Source organism: Procambarus clarkii, chromosome 14, assembly GCF_040958095.1.
Source record: "Procambarus clarkii isolate CNS0578487 chromosome 14, FALCON_Pclarkii_2.0, whole genome shotgun sequence".
NCBI lineage: Eukaryota > Metazoa > Arthropoda > Malacostraca > Decapoda > Cambaridae > Procambarus > Procambarus clarkii.
In genome coordinates, this window is record NC_091163.1 from 2,048,949 (window position 1) to 2,069,645 (window position 20,697).

At 43.6% G+C, this 20,697-nt stretch overlaps 1 protein-coding gene across 5 annotated transcripts in view; it reads right to left on the reverse strand.

Moving 5' to 3' along the window:
* Positions 1-20,697, reverse strand: part of PolD1 (DNA polymerase delta) — a 163,097-nt gene that overhangs the window by 50,236 nt on the left and 92,164 nt on the right. For all 5 annotated transcript variants that reach the window (XM_045763369.2, XM_045763378.2, XM_045763359.2 and 2 more), the window contains exons 16-19: positions 18,947-19,048; positions 17,345-17,440; positions 13,409-13,546; positions 8,122-8,294 (exon numbers count right to left, since the gene is read on the reverse strand). In XM_045763369.2, the coding sequence (XP_045619325.2) occupies positions 8,122-8,294; positions 13,409-13,546; positions 17,345-17,440; positions 18,947-19,048 (509 nt within the window). The remainder of the gene's footprint in view (positions 1-8,121; positions 8,295-13,408; positions 13,547-17,344; positions 17,441-18,946; positions 19,049-20,697) is intronic.

The window sequence follows — 20,697 nt, forward strand, 5'->3', positions numbered from 1 at the left end:
AGCGACGTAGACTCCAACTGGAGTGAGTCCGAAACACGCCAGGGAAGAGAACACTGAACACGCAAGGGTAATACTTACAGGGCGTCTAGGGAAGCGAGCCCTAGACGCATGCAGCCCTGCATACAGAAGAACACCTGGCCACCACAACTACCCCACACAGCTGGCACAGCCACACAAGACAAAAATCTAGACAGGAAAGCGAGGCCAGAGGTAACGTGTGACCCCCAGTGCACATTAATCAAGAACTGAAGTGGTGAGCTGCTGGCTCGCCTGAGCAGGCTCCCACTCTCCCTTTTCGGGGAAGGAGAGCTCGCACCTGCTAATGAGTGGGAACGCTAGTTGGATGACGTTCTGCTTGATCTGCTTGTTTGATTATTTTCATTTGAGGGGAGTTCTTTGGCTCAGTTCGGATGTAGATTGCAATTTTCACCAGGTAGAGATTTGTATTGTTACTCCTACCTTTTTAGGGGTATTCCCTCAGTTGATGGCAGACATGACATACACTCTAAATGTAGAGTGATCATACAGCCATTGCTCCCTGGCCTCTCTGAGGGGGTCATATTCTGGCTTGTGATCCCCGATAGGCAAGAACTCCCGTAACTAATGACCCCCAAACTAATATAACACATATCAGTCTGGACAGCTTCAGGGAGCCGATGGGGCGCCCCACAAAAACCAGCATTGAATGTAATGAAAAGCCAATTTTTGGGTGGCTTTTCACCCAATCACCAAGGTGCAGAGTAAACAGTAGCTCCCTGAGGCTACATTACTGTACTAACATAGTGCCAAACTACAAGGTGCCATCACGTACAGCATTCTTATTGGCCTACAGTGGATCACGAGCCAGAACCTGGCCCTATCAGAGGCACAGGGAGGAATGGTACTATTAAAAAATGCCATGAAAATTTATTCATGTCTGCCACTACCAATGGAAGGCATCCAGAAAGTTACCTAAACAAAACAGACTACTGCTTGTTAGAAACCAGACTGCAGCCTCAAAACAGCCAAAAGAACACCCCAACAATGTAAATAAACAATCAAATATTTGTTTAATTAGCACAAGTTAGTTTGCCCCATGTCCCTCCTTGTTTGGGGGAGGCAGAGGGAGGCAGACTCCATCAGCCAGCTGCTCTGCCACCAGTTATCATGATAGAAACCACCCCAATGCCCTGGGGGTGGAAAGATGTCAGAAGCCACTGACAGAAATTGGCGTTTAATTACATTTAACGCTGCTTTTCTGGGGGTGAGGGGTGGGGTTAAACCTTTATGGCTCCCTGAAGCTAACTACCCACAGAGAAGAAAGACAGGGCACTTACAAGGGACGAGGAAGCACAGCAGGTATCAAGACAGAGAGACCAACGGCTCGACACATGACCCAAGGCCACACACGGCTGCTGAGGATCGGGAACATTAACAAAATATCTGGCCGTCAAGCCCATGTTTGACTGCCAAAGCCCCTGCGCCCGAATATCAGCCCAAGACACATTGGCAAAAACTACCGAAAGAGAGCCATAATGTACTTATGCACATCATGGACACGAGGGAATGGGAACCAGGGAAACTAGATCAATCCACAAGGAGTCCACTGAAGAAGAACTGGTGGCATGAAGGGAGCTCTGGAAATCCGACACTAAACATAGCACATGATGCACCCCAGGTTGAACCACCCAGATGGCCCATCCAGAAGCTAACCAACTCTTTCTTTGCCAGAAAAGAAGGAGCCGACTGCAAACAAAGTGTCCACCAGGAGCAAAAGAACAAATGCCCCCAGTGCTGAAGGGGAGCATGAAGGTCCCTGACCTGATAACCGGAAGACAGAGAAAGAAAAAACAATGTTTCAGGTAAACAATCCCAGACCAAAAGGACCACTTTAAATCAAGCAGATGAAAGAAAGGAAAATACCCGGTCAAGGGACCAGGCAGGCTCATGTGGCATATGAGCAGGCCAGAGGTGAAACAATGAGAAAGAAAGCTTATGAATTGAGGCTGATGAGGTATCGACCCCGAATGCAAGATGGAACTGCTCCGACAATGCTGCATGATAAGAGGAGACGGTACTCAGCACATGATGCCGATTAAGAAAAAGCTAAGGACAGAATAACCCAATATGAAACCAAGGAACAATGATGAAGGGACGGAGTAAAAAAAGCCTGCCAAGAAACCTCACTGGGAGGAAGACTGCAGGTGGAACACTATTAAACCAGCTACCCAATCACAATAGAAATGGTGACTGGTTGGCTGGTTTAATGGTGTCTTAAGTTTAAAAAACTTCAGATGCCCGGGTTCCAACACCATACCTTGAGGTTACCTTGAGGTGCTTCCGGGTGCTTTTTTTAGTGTCCCCACGGCCCGGTCGTCGACCAGGCCTCCTAGTTGCAGGACAGATACCTGATCAACCAGGCTGTTGGACGCAGCTGCTCACAGCCTGACATATGAGTCACAGCCTGGTTGATCAGGTATCCTTTGGAGGTGTTTGTCAAGTTCTCTCTTAAACACTGTGAGGGGTCTGCCAGTTATGCCCCTTATGTGTAGTGGAAGTGTGTTGAACAGTCTTGGGCCTCTGATGTTGATAGTTCTCTCAGAGTACCTGTTGCACCTCTGCTTTTCAGCTGGGGTATTCTGCACATCCTGCCATGTCTTCTGGTCTCGTGTGATGTTATTTCTGTGTGCAGGTTTGGGACCAGCCCCTCAATTATTTTCCACGTATAGAGTATTATCTATCTCTCCCACCTGCGCTCAAGGGAATACAGATTCAGGTCCCAGTAGTTTAGATGTTTTACTGAGTGGATTCTAGCAGTAAAGGATCTCTGCACGCTCTCCAGGTCAGCAATTTCTCCAGCTTTGAAAGGGGCTGTCATTGTGCAGCAGTACTCCACTCTAGAGAGCACAAGCGTTTTGAAAAGTATCATCAACGGTGTAGCATCTCTAGTGTGAAAAGTTCTTGTTATCCAACCTGTCATTTTTCTTGCAGTTGTGACGGCTACTTTATTGTGTTCTTTAAAGGTAAGGTCTTCCGACATGAGTACACCCAGATCCTTTACATTGCCTTTTCATTCTATGTTATGATTTGCCTGAGTTTTGTACGTCGTTTCCATTTTTATATTTTCATTTTTTCCGTAGCACATGAGCTGGAACTTATCTTCGTTAAACACCATATTATTTTCTGTAGCCCATAGAAAGACTTGATCTACATCTAATTGGAGGTTTGCCGTGTCCTCTATGTTGCCTACTCTCATGAAGATCCTAGTGTCATCTGCAAAGGATAATACAGTGCTATAAGTTGTGTTCTTTGTCTATGTCCGATATGAGGATGAGAAAAAGTACTGGAGCAAGCACCGTACCCTGGGGGACTGAGCTCTTCACGGTTGATGGGCTGGATTTTATTTTGTTGACTATTACACATTGGGTTCTTTTAGTCAGGAAATTGTAGATCCATCTGCCTATCTTTCCGGTAATTCCTTTTGAACGCATTTTATGTGCAATAACACCATGGTCACATTTATCAAAAGCTTTTGCGAAATCTGTGTAAATTACATCAGCGTTTTGTTTGTCTTCCATAGCATCTAATGCCATATCACAGTGGTCCAGCAACTGTGACAGGCAAGAGCGCCCTGTTCCGAAACCATGTTGTCCGGGGTTATGGAGATGCTGTGATTCCATGTATTTTGTGATCTTACTTCTTAGCACTCTCTTAAAAATTTTTATGATGTGTGATGTTAGTGCTATCGGTCTGTAATTTTTTGCCTCTGCCTTATTTCCTCCTTTATGGAATGGTGCTCTCTCTGCTGTTTTTAGTATGTCAGGGATAACACCATTATCTAGGCTTTGTCTCCACAGAATGTGAAAGGCCTGCGGTAGTGGTTTTTTACAGTTCTTGATGAATGTGGAGTTCCAAGAATCCAGGCCTGGTGCAGAGTGCATAGGCATACTGTTTATGGCTTCTTCAAAATCCGGTGGGGATAGGATGACATCTGATATATGATTTGATGTTGGTATCATATCCATGAAAAATTCATTTGGGTTATCAATCTTTAGTGCGTTTCGTGGCTCGCTGAAAACAGAGTCGTACTGCTTCCTCAGTAACTTGCTCATTTCTTTGTTGTCATCAGTGAAAGTTCCATCTCTCTTTCGCAGGGGCCCGATACTAGATGTGGTTTTTGATCTTGATTTTGCATAGGAGAAAAAATATTTCGGATTTCTCTCTATTTCACTGATGGCTCTCTCTGCCTCTCCTGGGTTTTGTATGATTCTTGTAGCTTAAGTTCAATTGTTTCTATTTCTCTACCTAACCTTCTTCGTCGTTCTTGAGATAGGGTGCAAATCTCAAGTTGTTCCACGATTCGTTTTCTTCGCCTATTTAGGGAATGACGTTCCCGTTCCATTCTGCATCTCTTTCTCTTTTTTCTTAGGGTATGCGGTTTGAACATACAGTATTTCTAGTGCTACTGAGCTTATTTTTTCCAGGCACTGGTTCAGGTTTGCATTTCCTAGCTGTTCTTCCCAGTTTATTTCTGTGAAGTCCTGGTTTATTTGCTCCCAGTTTATCTGTTTATTATTGAAGTTGAATTTGCTGAAATCTCCTCCACCGGGAATCTGGACTGGTTTTGAAGGTCTATTCCCCATGCTTGTCAGAACTTCAATTAAGTTGTGATCTGAGTAACAGGTATTTGTAATCATTATGTTCCTGATCAATTCATCATTATTAGTGAAAATGAGGTCCAGCGTGTTCTCCTTCCTACTTGGTTCTACTATTTGCTGGTTTAAAGGCAAACCTGTCGCACATCCGTAGCAGGTCATTTGCATGTGCCTGTTCATTTAGGCTACTTCCTGGTATTCTTTCTGATATTATTGTATTAGCCAGGTGCTTCCATTTCAGGTGCCGTAGGTTTAAGTCCTCCAAGCAGGATGATGTTCGGGGCTGGATTTGTGAGGCTTTCCAAGCAGTGTTCTATTTTCATTAGTTGGTCTTTACGCTGCTGAGGGTTTGCCTCCGGTGACTTATATACAAGGACAATAACTACATTTAGGATCTCTATTTTGATTATCAGCACTTCCATGCACCATGCACGCAGTGCCTGAAACCAAGGCTGGGCTTGCTGGCAAGGCGCCAGAAGGATCACCCTTTCCCTGTAGGATTCCAATTGTGCCAGAACCTGAAGCAACAGCAGGACTGAGGGAAAGCAACCCGTTCTCGCAAATTCGTATAGTCAATATTGACTTATTAACTACGTGCATAGGTGACATACTAAACATAATAGATACCCTTAAAAAGCTTCATAGAAAACACCGACCTTACCTAACCTTGTTAGTATCTTAAGATAAGCACCTTATTGCTTCGTAATTACAATTATTACTTAACCTATACTATTATAGGTTAGGTAATAATTGTAATTACGAAGCAATAAAATGCTTATCTTAAGATACTAACAAGGTTAGGTAAGGTCGGTGTTTTCTATGAATCTTTTTAAGGGTATCTATTATGTTAAGTATGTCACCTATGCACATATTTAATAAGTCAATATTGACTTATTAAATTTGCGAGAACGGGTTGGGGAAAGATATATACACCTGAGTAGGGTTGCCATTGCAGAAGCAGCAAAGACCAAAACTCCCGCAAGAGGAACCTCACAGAGTGCTCTAACGTCCTCCGTTAGCCAATCGCAATGAAGCTCCTGGAGACTCAAGAAGCACACAACAGAGCCCAAGTGCAAACTGGCATGTAGGTCGTATATAACTAACATAGCCGACAACTGAGGGACTTGAGCATGCAGCTGCACGAGTCCTGCATCACAGGAGAGATGGAGCAGAGGCATACATTGAGAAGCTTTAAGGAGCCCCCAAAAACACTTGCAACACAGAACACACCACCTGCCATTAAAGCAGGCAGGAATGATAGAAATTGCAACACACCTTTATGGTACACAAAGGACAGTTTGATAGTGAGGATGACTTGGGAACCTCATAAAAATGGTTTTCCACTTCCCAAAAACTGGAAGAACTGAACTCAAAAGAGGTCGGGGCCATCACCAAGGCATAATCCAGGTCGCACAGGAGGTATGCACAAAGGACCTCCTGAGTCACTGTGGGGGGAGGGGGGAGGGCCTCAAGAATGAGAAAACCTCAAGAAGGACGAAACAGAAAAACCCAAAGGCACTCAGAAATGAACCATTGGGGAAGCCACACTTAATTCAAACTCGTACAGGAAGGGGAATAGGAAAACCCCACCCCCCTGCCACAAAAAACTTCCATAGAAGGCAAAGTTCAAAAAGGGTCAAACGGGACCCAAGGGTCCAACTCAGACTTTCCCAAATCCCAGGGATCTGCAGAAAAGAGCCTCGGAGCCTTGAAGCAGAGTCATCGCCCATGCCCACCGCCCGGGATAGAAAAGCAAAGTCCATGGAAAAGGCCTCAGATGAAGGAGCTGACTGGAAAGATCCAGAAGCCTCAGCAGTAACTGAAAGCTCAACTGCCTCTGTGCCCATTGTTGGAAGGGGCAAACAAAAAATCTGCCCAAGCCACATCCCAAGCTAAACGCTACCCTGACTCTGAAACCATCAGATGCTTCGGGGCTGGAAGCATTGTGGAGGAGGGCGAACCACGCCTGCTAGGGAAGGAAGAGAAGGTGCAGACAGAACCACAGTTGAGTTAACCAACACATACAAATCAGAGTTACAAGCGGGACAAATCTGGGACATCCAACAGAGCAAATAACTGGGACCGCTGTAACGCAGAAAATCTCAAACGCAAAGTGGTTGCTACCAGCTACCCTTGAACATCATCAGTAGTATAGTAGCACAAGACCCCACAGAAACCAAATATATTAATAAAATTAAACTGATTGAATAAGACCACATTCAAGTGTTTAATTTTGTATCATTGTGAACCTCAAGGGTCACATCCATTAGCTGAGGCCTTGACCGATGATATTCACTACACAGCTGCAGTCAGGTTTTCACTCTTGGCAATGACTGCTTAGGCCATCATGTCTATTTTGTCAGTAGCTAGGGCCTTGGCCCAGTACTTTTCCATCTCTTCTTACTGATGTGAAGTCGAACTACTTTTTGGGCTCTACTTTCCTGAAAGCAGACCTTTTTGAATAACTTTAATTTGACAGCATGGCTGCTGTTCTTCTTTTTGACCCTCTTGTGCCCTGAATTGATTGATATACAGGTTTTTTGACTTGGTGTAGGAAGCTTAAGAAACATGTCACCAGGTGTTTGGTGTCATTTTGCTTATCTGCTCAACCATTGTGGGAGTGGTGATCCCCTCCTGGATTCTTGGTTTCTTGTACAATGTAATGGTGATGGACCATTGGTTGTTTGAGGGAAATGATCCACTCATCCATGACTCATAGGGGTCTGATAGCTGAATGGACAGCGCTTCGGATTCGTAGCCCTGAGGTTCCTTCGGATTCGTGTTGAACAGTCTCGGGCCTCTGATGTTGATAGAGTTCTCTCTCAGAGTACCTATTGCACCTCTGCTTTTCAATAGGGTATTCTGCACATCCTGCCATGCTTTCTGGTCTCATGTGTTGCTATTTGTGTGTGCACATTTGGGATCAGCCCCTTGAATATTTTGCATGTGTAAATTATCATGTACCACCATTCCCCGTGGTGTAGTGGTAAGACACTCGCCTGGCGTTTGGCGAACGCTTTGTCCTGGGTTCGTATCCTGGCCAGGGAGGATTTACTGGGCGTCAATCCTTAACTGTAGCCTCTGTTTACCCAACAGTAAAATGGGTACCTGGTTGTTAAACGATTTGGTGGGTCGTATTCCGGGGAACGTAAGATTAAGGACATGCCTGAAACGCTATGCATGCTAGTGGCTATACAAGAATGTAAGAAGTCTTGTGTACAGTATATAAATCTCTCCCGCGTACTCTCATGAGAATACAGATTTAGGCATTTTAGTCGGTCCCAGTAATTTAGATGATTTACTGAGTGGATTCTAGCAGTAAAGGATCTCTGCACACACTCCAAATCAACAATTTCTCCAGTTTGAAAGGGTCTGTTATTGTGCAAAGTAACTATAAAATGCTGCACATTACTCTAAATCAACCTACATCTCAGTGATGAGCTCCCAATTTAAATTCTATGAGAAAATAATAAGACTTTGACTTTACCTTTCAATAAGGATTTTTTGTAGACAAGTGTTGATGAGATTTGCCACAATGGGAGAGTTGTCTCGCCTCACTGTCTCGATTCCCTTACAGTCCATCTTGTCATGTTTTTCTGCGCTGGTAAAATAAAGCCCAGCATAACGTTTTTTGTTGATCAGCAGGTATGGGAAGTACACCTGGAAGTTCATATTACATTACAAATAAAAATTATTTTTAAATATTATTAAAATCAATTTTTGAACCCCCACACATGAAAAGAAAGATGATATTTAGATCAATTTATGAAATTGTAATTTTTTTTTTCTGTTCATGTTATGATATTGATCCATTAAGAAAAGTTGGAGCATTTACTATGTAGATTATGCACAAAAAAATTTGAGTGTGAGGAAGGCTGAGAAATCATAGACCCGGTTCCCTAAAGATAGTAATACAGAGCAGCACTTAGTTTCCGAACCCCTTGGAGACAAGACCCATCGGTTAACATGTAAGTTTGTGTAAGAGAAATGGAGGAAAAAAAATATAACAAATTTAGGAAAAAACTCTAGGGAAAAAAACTGACAGGTTCATAGTGTAAATGCAACCGTATTTTGTTTGTATCCACCAATAATTGAAGTCCTGATCCGCTTATGTTGATGATCGATGTTGATGAAGCATAGTTATTTACATGGAAGAGGTGGATGTTGATGGTGTTGGGTTGGCTGAAGTTGTTGGGTTGACTGGGCCAACATGTGATGAGTCAGGTGCTGGTGATGCAATGCAAGCTTTCTTGGAAGCCATTGCAAAAGACTCTGTAATTGACATTTGTTTCATTCCCTTGGCTCTTGTTTTTAAAAACTTCATATACAAATTGTACTGAGTCATCATGTCCTTAATTTCAAACTCGCTGTAACTCGTGTCCATAAATGCCAGAATGTCTTCAAAATTTTGCTGAATTTTTTCCATATTACATTTTTCCTTTAACGTTCTTCATCCTCATCCTCATCCTCTCCATCTTCTTCATTGCACTCTTCTAGCTTTTTTGCTGCACATACTAATTCCATAATTTCATCATCAGTCATGTTTCGATTGTTTGGGGCTTCTTCATCAAAATCGATCCATCTATCTATGTCATCTTCTATTGTTTCAGTCACAAATTCTGCTCTCAGCTCAGGGAACTTAATCCCCTTGACATAGGCTGGGAGTTCCTCTCTTAATTTTTTCCTCTCGCTAACTTTCTTCACAGCAAATCCTTCAAAATCTGCCTCGTCATCTTCCTCAGGAAACAGACTTGACGTGGGCCAAAGTTTTTTCCAACCATTTCTTAGTGTTGTCTGCTTTACCTCATCCCGTGCACTAGCAATAGTCCAGATAGCCGACTTTATTGTGAAGACTTTATAAAAGTCCTTAATTGTTCCAAGCTGATTATTAAGACGTATGGCAAACATCCTCTTGTAGTGGTGTTTAAAGTTCTTAATTATTCCTTGATCCATGGGTTGGATCACTGAAGTTGTACAGTGGAACCTCGATTAACGAGCGGCTCTATTAACGAGCAAGCCACTCGCAGCAAATTTGTCTCTATTGACGAGCTTCACCTCTATTAACGAGCAAAACCACATGGTGCTTCCTAGCGTCTTGCAGGTTCTCGTAAATTCTAGGACGCCTCCGACGCCAGTGTCGTTGTTGTATCTCACACGACAAGCATCCCTCTAGATTTATTTGCGCTTTTCTCTGTTTTTTTGTGGTTTTATGACTGCTGTTTGCAACGCACCATGTCGCCAAAGAAGCTGCTTGCTAAAGACAGTGTTGGCAAGGGGAAGAAAGCGACAATTACCGTGGAAGTGAAGAAGGAAATAATAGCAAAGCATGACCGTGGTGTGCGTGTGATTGATCTTGTCAGGGAGTATGGCAGGTCCTCATCAACGATTTGTACCATTCTGAAGAGGAAGGAACAATTTAAGATGCTTGAGGTGGCTAAAGGAGTTACCAAGGTTAACAAGAAACGTCCACAAATCCTAGAAGAGGTTGAAAAGCTACTGCTAGTCTGGATGAATGAAAGGCAATTGCATGGCGATAGTGTGTCTGAAGCTCTTGTCTGTGCAAAGGCCAAGAAGTTGTATGTGGACCTTGTCAGGAAGACACCAGGTGCGTCGTCTGAAGAGAAGGAGATATTTAAGGCAAGCCGTGGATGGTTTGAGAAATTTAGGAAGAGAAGCGGTATCCACAGTGTTGTGTGACATGGGGAGGCTGCCAGCTCTGAAAAAGCTGCTGCTGAGAAATTTGTACCAGAGTTCCAGGAATTTGTTGCTGGAAAGGAGTTCTTGCCCCAACAAGTTTTTAATTGTGATGAGACTGGCCTGTTTTGGAAGAAAATGACGAAGAAGACCTACATCACACAGGAGGAACATTCTTTGCCTGGCCACAAACCGATGAAGGATCGGCTTACTCTCGTCCTCTGCGCCAATGCAAGGTCAAGCCGCTGCTAGTCTACCACTCAGGAATTCCACGCGTGTTCAAGGCATGTAAAGTGTACAAGGCGCGACTGAATGTGATGTGGAGGTCCAATAAGAAATCCTGGGTCACGCGGATATTCTTCTCTGAATGGATCAATATTGTTTTTGGCCCTTCAGTGAGGAAATATCTTGAAGAGAAACAGTTGCCACTCAAGGCCTTGCTTGTGCTCGATAATGCTCCTGCACATCCTCCACAGATGCGAGATGAATTGTATCCCGAAAATCAGTTCATCACCAAGTTCCTTCCTCCCAATAACACTCCACTCCTCCAACCTACAGACCAGAAAGTCACTGCAAACTTTAAGAAACTCTACATGAAGGCCTTGTTGGAGAGGTGTGTTGATGTGACCGACAATACAGGGCTGACCCTCAAAGAATTCTGGAAGAACCACTTCAATATCCTGGGTGCCTTACGTTTGATCGATAAGGCCTGGGAAGGAGTGACACGGAGGACTCTAAACTCTGCATGGCGTAACCTGTGGCCTGAGGGTATCCCTTAGCGAGACTTCGAAGGTTTCAGTCCTGCACTTGCATCTGCATCTTCACCTGTGGAAGACCCGGAAGTGCATCTAGTGGATGATATTGTTGCTCTGGGGCAAACTTTGGGTCTGGAGTTGGATGCTGCTGATGTGCAGGAGTTAGTGGAGGAGCACAGTGAGGAACTGACCACTGAGGAACTCCTGGAACTTCAGAAGGAGATTAATCAAGAGGAGGCACAAGAGTTCTCATCAGGGGAGGAGGAGGTACGGGAGGATGCTGCTGCCTCTTCAAGTGAGATCAGGGAAGTGTTGGGAATGTTTGAAAAGGTGACCGCATTCTTAGAAAAACATCACCCTGATCAAGCAGTGACAACCTGGAGTGTGAACATGTTTAATGACAATTTGCTGTCTCGTTTTAGGGACATCCTAAAACAAAGACAAAAGCAATTGTCAATAGATACGTTCTTTCCAAAAGTAGAGAAAAGAAGAGCCAGTGATAGTGAACCACAACCCGGTCCCAGTGGGGTGAAATTCCCAAGAAGAGAGAGCCTGCCTGACTCAGAGGTGGATTCTCCTTCCACACCATAACCCCTCTCCTCCTTCCCACCTCCCCATCGTCTCTCTCAAGCCAGCAACGACTCTTCATAAGGTAAAGTAAACATGAAAACAGTACAACAAAACATTTATAATTACATGTGCAGTGTTATATTTACATAAAAAAATGTCATACATGTATGGATGTTTTTGGGAGTAGAATGGATTAAATTTATTTCCTTTATTTTAAATGGGGAAATTTGTTTCTTAAGACGAGTTTTCCAGATAACGAGCTCTGTGCCAGAACGGATTAAACTCGTTAATAGAGGTTCCACTGTATTGGGTGGCAAGAACGTTCCAATAATATTGCCATTTATAAGCTCATCACCTCGTGGATGCGTTGAACTGTTATCTAGCAGCAGCACAACTTTGCTGTTTTGCGGGAGACCAACACTTTTCAGGTGCTCCTTCACCTCGGGTACAAAGTTTTTATTAAACCTCTCGGCAAATATTATGCGAGACATCCACGCACTTGGCTGGTCCTTATAAATCACAGGGAGGCACCTGGCTGACTTTAAAGCCCTGGGTTTTTATCAATTCCAATTACAAGTAATTTTAATTTGTGTGTGCCAGCTGCATTTGCACAGCACAACAAAGAAATTCTCTGTTTGTTCTGTTTATAACCACCTGAAGGATCGTCCTCACCACTATGAGCCATCGTGTCTGTCGGAAGCATACACCAGTACTGTACAAACTTGTCTCACCAGCATTATAAATTTGCTCTGGAGATAAATTTTGTTCCTGTACCGTCTCCGCAAATTTATTTGTATACTCATCAGCACCAACAATATCAGCAGATTGTCTTTCACCATGCATTTTAATGAACCTAATGCCATGATGGGTTTTAAAGCTTCTGAGCCATCCATCACTGTATACACACTTTTGAGTAATTTTCATTGCTTGGTGAAATTCACGAGCCTTTTCCATGAGCAGCCAGCCTGCCACTGGCTTCTTCGTTACCTCGCGTCTCTGTTTGTACCACTCCCACACTGCGATATTAACACTCTCCACTATTGCTTTACTTACTACCTTTCTATTTCGTATTGCCTTATCACTTTCACTTCTAGAGAAATAGTCAAAATTTGATAGGTTTAGCCTTAAGAAGATCAAAAACAGTACTTTTACTAATGCCATATTCAGTACAACGACACTTCTCGGGACACCGCTCTCCACTTTCTTAATTATTTCAACTTTCTTCTCAAATGTCATCACTACCTCTTTCTTTTACGTAACCTGCTTGTTGATGCTTTCACTGACACAATGCGTGCATTTGGAGTCGATATGGTGCCCGGATGTTCCTTGATTGTGCTGATATGTAAAAGAAAGTCACGGAATGAACACTCCCGTCTCGTGACAAATTCAAACAATGGGAACAATAGGCCGTGAATCTGTGACGTCACAGGGTAGCAGGCGGCATCTGACACGGTCAGTGGGCAAACTAAACCATCTCCCATCCACCCACCCACCACCACGGGCTGGCACGAAGCTTGGCAGACCGCTTCCTCACCCGAACTTGGTTCGTGTAGTGTAACCCCAACCCTGGCCGGCGTGAAGCTTGGCGGACTACTTCCTACCCGAACTTAGTTGGTGTAGCGTGACTACAACCAACCCAACCAATCGGGAAATTGGAAGTTTCGGATAACTAAAGTTCGGGAACCAAGTGGTGCTCTGTATTGGAAATCACTCACACTTATGACAAAATAATCAATTTTAATGAATGCACAGTACCTTCTCAAATTCCAGTTTAATGGGCTTAATAAATTTATCTGTGACGTACATGGCAGCTTCCTTCCCTAATTCCATGGCTTCCGCTACAGTTTGTACACCAAACTTCACCATAACGGAGTCTGTATCTCCATATATAACCTGTAAGCACAATTCTATAATTACATAGACAGTAATGGTTACAAAAATAAATACAAAGTAAATATAATAATTTTTAGAAAGCAGTTATACAAAAAATCAGCATTGAATGTAATGAAACACCATTTTCTAGGTAGAGCCCTGAAGGCTCCCTGGAGTAATTGGACTGATATTAGCTAATATTTGTAAGGGGCTTCAGTCATATGGAGTTGTCATGTCTACCGGGGACCACTAACCAGAATCTGGTCCCCTCAGAGTGGTGCAGGGAGCATTAGCCTATGAAACGCTTGTGTATAAAAGTATTTATGTCTGCCATCGACCGGGGTTGAGCAACCAGAAAGGTAGGCGCTTCAAAACAGTATTGTAATTTTCCTGGTAGAAAATTGCAACCTGAGACCGAAGAGGCGTGAAACTTCCCCAAAGAAAAACAAGCTAAGAAGCAACATGTCAATCACATCGTGCGCCGCTCGTTCGCTCCGACCCCCCCTACCCCCACCCCAGGGAGGGGGGAAAGGGAGTCCCAGCCCACTGAGCCGGCAGTCGAACCATCAGTTTGGAGGCTGAAAACGGAAACAAAACCTGCTGACCTAGGGAAGGGATGGGGCCAGGTAGCCTCTGGGGCTCAACCCAGAAAATGGCATTTCATTACATTCAATGCTGGTTTTCTGTGGTGGAGCCCCATCGACTCCCTGGAGCTAACTACCCAAAAAAAAAAGAGGAACATACCCATGAGGCAGTTGCACCACACAACTCCCAATGAAGACGTGAAGCGCGTTCCCCCCAAAAAAACGAAGAGGAAGCCAGCAACGCAGCAGCCGATGAAAGGCCACTGGAGGCTGAACCCAGTGACCACGAGAGTGGCATAAGGAACATCCCCGAAGGAACGAGAACAGATGCTGAAGCCAACCTGATCTGGCGGGTAAGCCAGCACAGCAAAGTCTAGACTCCCGCACAGCTGCCTGAGCAACCGAAGAGTGACCCGAGAGCTCTTCAGAAACAGCCGAAGGCGGGACTGCAGCCGCAGCAACGCCTCCGGTGAGAGAGACAAGGTAATGGTCCGAGAGTCCCAAACAAGACCCAACCAGGATCGAATCCAGGATGGAACAAGATGGGACCTCCCCTAGTGCACCAGGAACCTGAACCTGGCGAGCTGGGAAAGAACCACACCCCGGGTGAGCAGACTAACTGGGAGCCCACACCAACCAGCCTTGGAGGTGGGCCAACACCCAAATACCAAGCAGACATAGGTGATCCACCATGAAATGGCTAAGATGCGGAAATACGAGATGCCAAAAGCAGGGCAAAAGGCAATGAAAATGATAAGCAAGCCATCCCACAATGAAAATGAAATAGTCCCTAAACCCCGGAGGAAGCAAGACACACCAACCCACGACCCGAAGGGCCAGAGACATCCCCAACAACCAGGCCCCAAAAGAAGCCGGAAATGGGGCAGACATCCAGAACGAAGTCAGCGGTACAGACAGAACAAAACCAGATGAACCTGAAACCTCACATTTCCCCGTAGCGGGACCGGAACAAGATGACTTGACGGAGCGAATGAGAAGCCCACACCGCCAGCTCCGAACCCCCAAAGAGGAGGAGGAGCAGCCACTTGACGCTACTACAGGCTGGAGGACACAACCTGAACCGCTCATGAAATGAGGGACCAAGCGGGAAAAAATAGAGCAAGCCTCCCCCTCAGCGCCCCCGGAGGCCAAACCCAGCGGTCGCAAGGGAGGCGGATGGGATGTCCCTGAAGGAACCAGAACAGCCAACGATGCCACACCCAACACGGCGGGTAGACCACCATTGCAATCACAGGCTCCCGCACAATTCTCGAGTAACTGCTGGGTGACCTGGGAGCCCCTCAGGAACAGACAAAGGTGGGAACCTTAGAGACCTGAGAACACAAGTCACAGAACTTCAACACAGACAGAAAAAAACAAACACAGTTACTACCTCTGCACAAGGGGGATAGACCAGTTGCACTAACATCACACATAATATATTTTGAACGAGTGATTAGGAATCAAATTTCCAGTTTTATCGATAACAATGAACTTCACAACCTAGGACAATATGGATTTAGAATGGAAAGATCCTGTCTGTCACAGTTACTCAACCACAGTGACAAAATCACAGAATCTTTAGAAAAACAAAATGCAAATGTTGTATACACAGACTTAACAAATGCATTCAACAAATGTGACCATCGATTGATACCTGATAAAATGATATGAATAGGAATAATGGGTAAAATGGAGCATTGGATTTTCAATTTTGTCGAACAGAATGCAGAGAGTAACAGTCAGTCGAATAAGATCAAGTCCAAGTGCAGTGTAAAGCTCTGAACCCCAGGGCACAGTACTGGCACCATTGCTATTTCTCATTCTTATCTCAAATATAGACAAAAATACTTGTCACAGCTTCATGTCATCCTTTGCTGATGATGATACAGATGATATAAAAATAAGCATGAAAATTTCCTCTGAAGAAGTCACTGATAAACTATATAAATTCTTTGTTTGGGCAACTGAAAATAACATGATGTTTAATGGTAATAAGTTCCAGGTACTGGGTACATGGGTATGGTGGAAATGACGAACTTAAATGAAATACAGAGTACAGGACACAATCAAACACAATCATAGAAGGAATGCAACATGTAAAAGATCTGGTTAATGATGATATCTGACAACCTAACATTTAGTTAAAATAACCGAGCAAATTAAAGCGGCAGCCAGGAAAATTATAGGATGGATAATGAGAACGTCCAAATCCAGAGACCCCACAGCAATGGTAATGCTATTTAAATCACTGGTGCTGTCCCGTCTTGAGTATTGCTCGGTACTCACTTCCCCTTTCAGAGCAGGAGAGATCTCTGCATTAGAGGGAATACAGAGAACATATACGGCATGCATAGAAACGGTAAAATATCTAACTTATTGGGACCATCTCAAAACTCTTAAAATGTGTGCTTCAGAAAGGAGATGAGAAAGTTATCTAATAATATATATATACATGGAAGATACTGAAAGGCCAGGTCCCAAATTTGCACAGTAGAACAACAACAACATACTGGAGCGAAAGATATGGAAGGAAATGCAGAATAGAACCAGTGAGGAGTAGAGGTGCCATAGGCACAATCAGAGAACAGTCTGAACATCAGAGGTCCACAGCTGTTCAACACCCTCCCAGCAAGCATTAGAAATATTGCCGGAACAAAGGTGAATATTTTCAAAAAGAATTTAGACAAGTTCTTGTAAGAAGTGCCAAACCAACTAGGTTGTAGTGGATATATGAGCCTGCGGGCCACTCCAAGCAATAGCCTGTTGGACCAAGTTATCAGAAGTTGAGCCTGCATCGAGGAGTAGAGGAACTCCCGAAAACCTCCCCAGACTTGAACTATTGGTCGAATGTACAAATATGGACTGTCACACTCAAAACAGACATTTCATACTATTAAATTATGTGGAGGCCATGAGAAAAATGGCAACAACCAAATCTAAACTTTTCAGGGCTATTATAGCACTTATCTACTAAATTAACCCTAAGATGGCACATATTAGGTCTAACATTGCACATTTAGGCCTAGTACAGGATAAGTTAGGTTGTATAGTTACTGCTCTCCTCTCCAAACGCTCCATTTGAAGCATTCCAATAATATATAAAGTTAACTCTTTGGATTACAACAGTCCATTTTTGTCTGCCTGGTCAATAATTGCTATAAGTACTCTCATATTTGGAGGATGGGCTGGCTACCCCCCAACTGAAGACAATGTAAACTACTGATTCACTAACCTCAGCTTTGTGCTCATATCCATTTTCAGTTGTATATTTTTCTTCAACCTGATCTTTTGTGAAGGCAATCATTGTCCGTCCAAAAGCAGTCACGCTCTGCAAGGGTTTGTTATTCATTTGTTAAATACACATTAAAGAACAACAACATGAACATAATTCACACATTACCCCACAATTTATAAATAGGCTTTTGGTCTTGGTTTCTTAAAGCCAACGTACATGTCAGTACTATATTTGTACAAACAAACTTAACACTTCAATTTTTTTTTTATACAAAAGTAAGGATGAACCTTACAGCAAAGTGCAAAGTTAATTAATTTGTTATTGTGGATTCTACCATAGCCTCTTGCTAGTTATTGCACCCAAATGGTCATTATCATTAAGGCTATCTTCAATCTACACATGACTGCAAGGTTACGAAAGTAATTTATTGATGTGAAATGAATAAATAATTTTTTAAATTTGTTTTCATTTGTAATAAAAATTAGAGTGCATTGTGAATGGAAATCCCCCTTTCTGGGCAGTCCTCAACTGCTACCCCTAAGCTTACTTCATTAACACTGTAATCCCATTTGATATTCCAGGCTCCAATGAACAAATCCATAGAAGGCGTGATAAGGGTTTGCACCTATGTGCTGGGTATTCCCAGATGCACACACTAGTCAACTGCACCATGACATGGTAAAAATTTCAACCTGGGGTACTACTGCACTCACAAGGATCCCAAGGCTTCCACTTAAGCCAAACCAGGGTTTCACCCAATTCACCCCATGCACTTAGACACTCATCCAGTAGTTCTACCTCTGACACCCCTCATCCAACACACAAAGGTATCACATTATCATCACGGTTCCTGTGTATTTGTTCATAGATATATCACAATAATGTAATTTCTCTGTGTATTGAAAGAGAGGCGTCAGAGATAGAACTACTGGACGACAGAGCCAGAGGGAGGGATATTTCGCCGAGGAAAAATATAATTTCAACCTGTCATATGAAGGTACAGGTAATTTAAAATTGAAATGTGTGATATGATAAGACATATTTCCCCACTCTGTGAACTCTGCCCCAATTCTGTTCCACTTGATATTAGCATTCTATATTACCAGTATTTCTGTAATAAGTTTTCAATATCATTGTGTTTCTGCTACATAATGCATGTTTATTTGTGTAGCCTTTGAGTGATACCAACAAAAGAAACTTGGGCAATAGTTTAACAGAGGCAAGAGGTGACATGGCTGCAGAAAGAACTAATTTTAACACCTAAGTCTTATGAGGCAAATATTAGTTAAGCTACCATATATTTATGAGATACTGCAGTTTTTTCTTTTCATACAGTAGAGTAGGGGAATTGATGCTGCCCTATTTTGGGGGATCATCTTATCTGGCAAATATAGGCCTAAACCTGAATTACACCTCAAAAATTTTAAGGGTCGACCTATGTGCCGGATCGACTTGTATGCCAGCATATACAGTATTGAATTACTGTATCGAGTTTTTAATAAATATTGCATGTGAGTCTACTGTAATGTTATCACTTATCAAAGCATGGAAAAATAATATTTGTGTTACTATGATGCTTAATATTTGAGTCAGTCATACCTGAGAGATCTCCAAACAAGGCAACTTGCCAGCCTGAGCACCTGTGAACCCATAAACAGAGTTAGCAGATATTTTCAGAGCCAACTGACGACCATCTAGCACCTGAAATATGTTTATATAAATATATATACAGTATATATATAAAAGTAGATTTGCAATTACAGTGTAAGAACAAGCAAGTATTGCACTGTAACATGTAAAAATCTCAAACCCTGATACCCCCCAGAAATCAAAGTGTAAAAATAGCCAAGTATATCTATATTTAATTTACATAATTATTTGAATTGCTAGCATTGCTACGTGACATTATACATGCTGTTTAACCCTTAGACAGCGGTTATGGTATGGAGAAATGGTCATACCGGCCTATACACAAACAATAAAAATTCCAAAAAAACAACATTTATTTATTTATTTTATTTATTTATATACAAGAAGGTACATTGGGTTAGAGAGAATACATAGCATAGTATTTACAATCTTGTAAAGCCACTAGTACGTGCAGCGTTTCAGGCAGAGATTCTGCAACGCATTAAATGTAATGAAATGCCTGTTTCTTGGTGAGCCCCGGAGGCTCCCTAAAACTATCTTGCTGATCAAGTGATATACTACTTGAGTGTCATCAGTTGCAAACGTCCTTGTATGCCTACTGGGGACCACAAGCCAGAACCTGGCCCCCTTAGAGGTATAGGAAGCAATGGCCCATAAACACTTTACATGTAAAATGTCTTGCCATCGACCAGGAAAGGCACCCAGAAAGGTAGGCAAATCAAAACAGACTACTTCCTGGTTGAAAAGTGCGACCTACGTCCTCAAAAGACCAAAAGAACTCCCCAACAAAGTAAACTATGTCCATCTAAACCCTTACCCCCCCCCCCCCCCGCTCATTAGCACCATCCTCATCCCCACAGGTTGAAGGAGAGCTGGCCTGGACAAGCCAGGCCACATACCAGCCAGTTGTTTGAATGATAAAAGCTGCCGACTGAAGGGAGAGAAGGTGTCAGAAAGCCTCCGGCACTCACCCAGAAATTGGGGTTTTCGGTGGGTAGCCCTATCGGCTCCCAGAAGCTAACTACCCACAGAGAAGGAAAAACAATGACATACTGTACTAGGGAGGCAACAGCACTGCAGGTCTCAAATGAATGAAGAGACAGATGGCCGCGATAGATGTGCCAATGCAACACAAGGACGCAGACGGCTAGGAACCTACACTAGATACCTATCTTGAGGTTATCTTGAGATGATTTCGGGGCTTTAGTGTCCCCGCGGCCCGATCCTCGACCTGGCCTCCACCCCCAGGAAGCAGCCCGTGACAGCTGACTAACACCCAGGTACCTATTTTACTGCTAGGTAACAGGGGCATAGGGTGAAAGAAACTCTGCCCATTGTTTCTCGCCGGCGCCCGAGATCGAACCCGGGACCACAAGATCACAAGTCCAGCGTGCTGTCCGCTCGGCCGACCGGCTCCCTGGCAGATACCCAGTGAGACCTCCAAACCCTGAATCCGAGTAATGTCCTAAGACATATTCCCAAACACCGCCAAGAGAGCAGCATATTTCATAACGGCATGAGGTCTGAGAGATAACTGCAGGCTGGCTAGATTCAAAGACACTGCAGATGATCTGAGACACATGTGCCTGGAACAGGGAACCTGGAAAACTGGACCAACCCAGAACGTGGCCACCAATACAGAACCAGTGGCCTGCAGGTAGCGGCTTGCAAAGTAGCTACAGGACACAACCCAGGATACA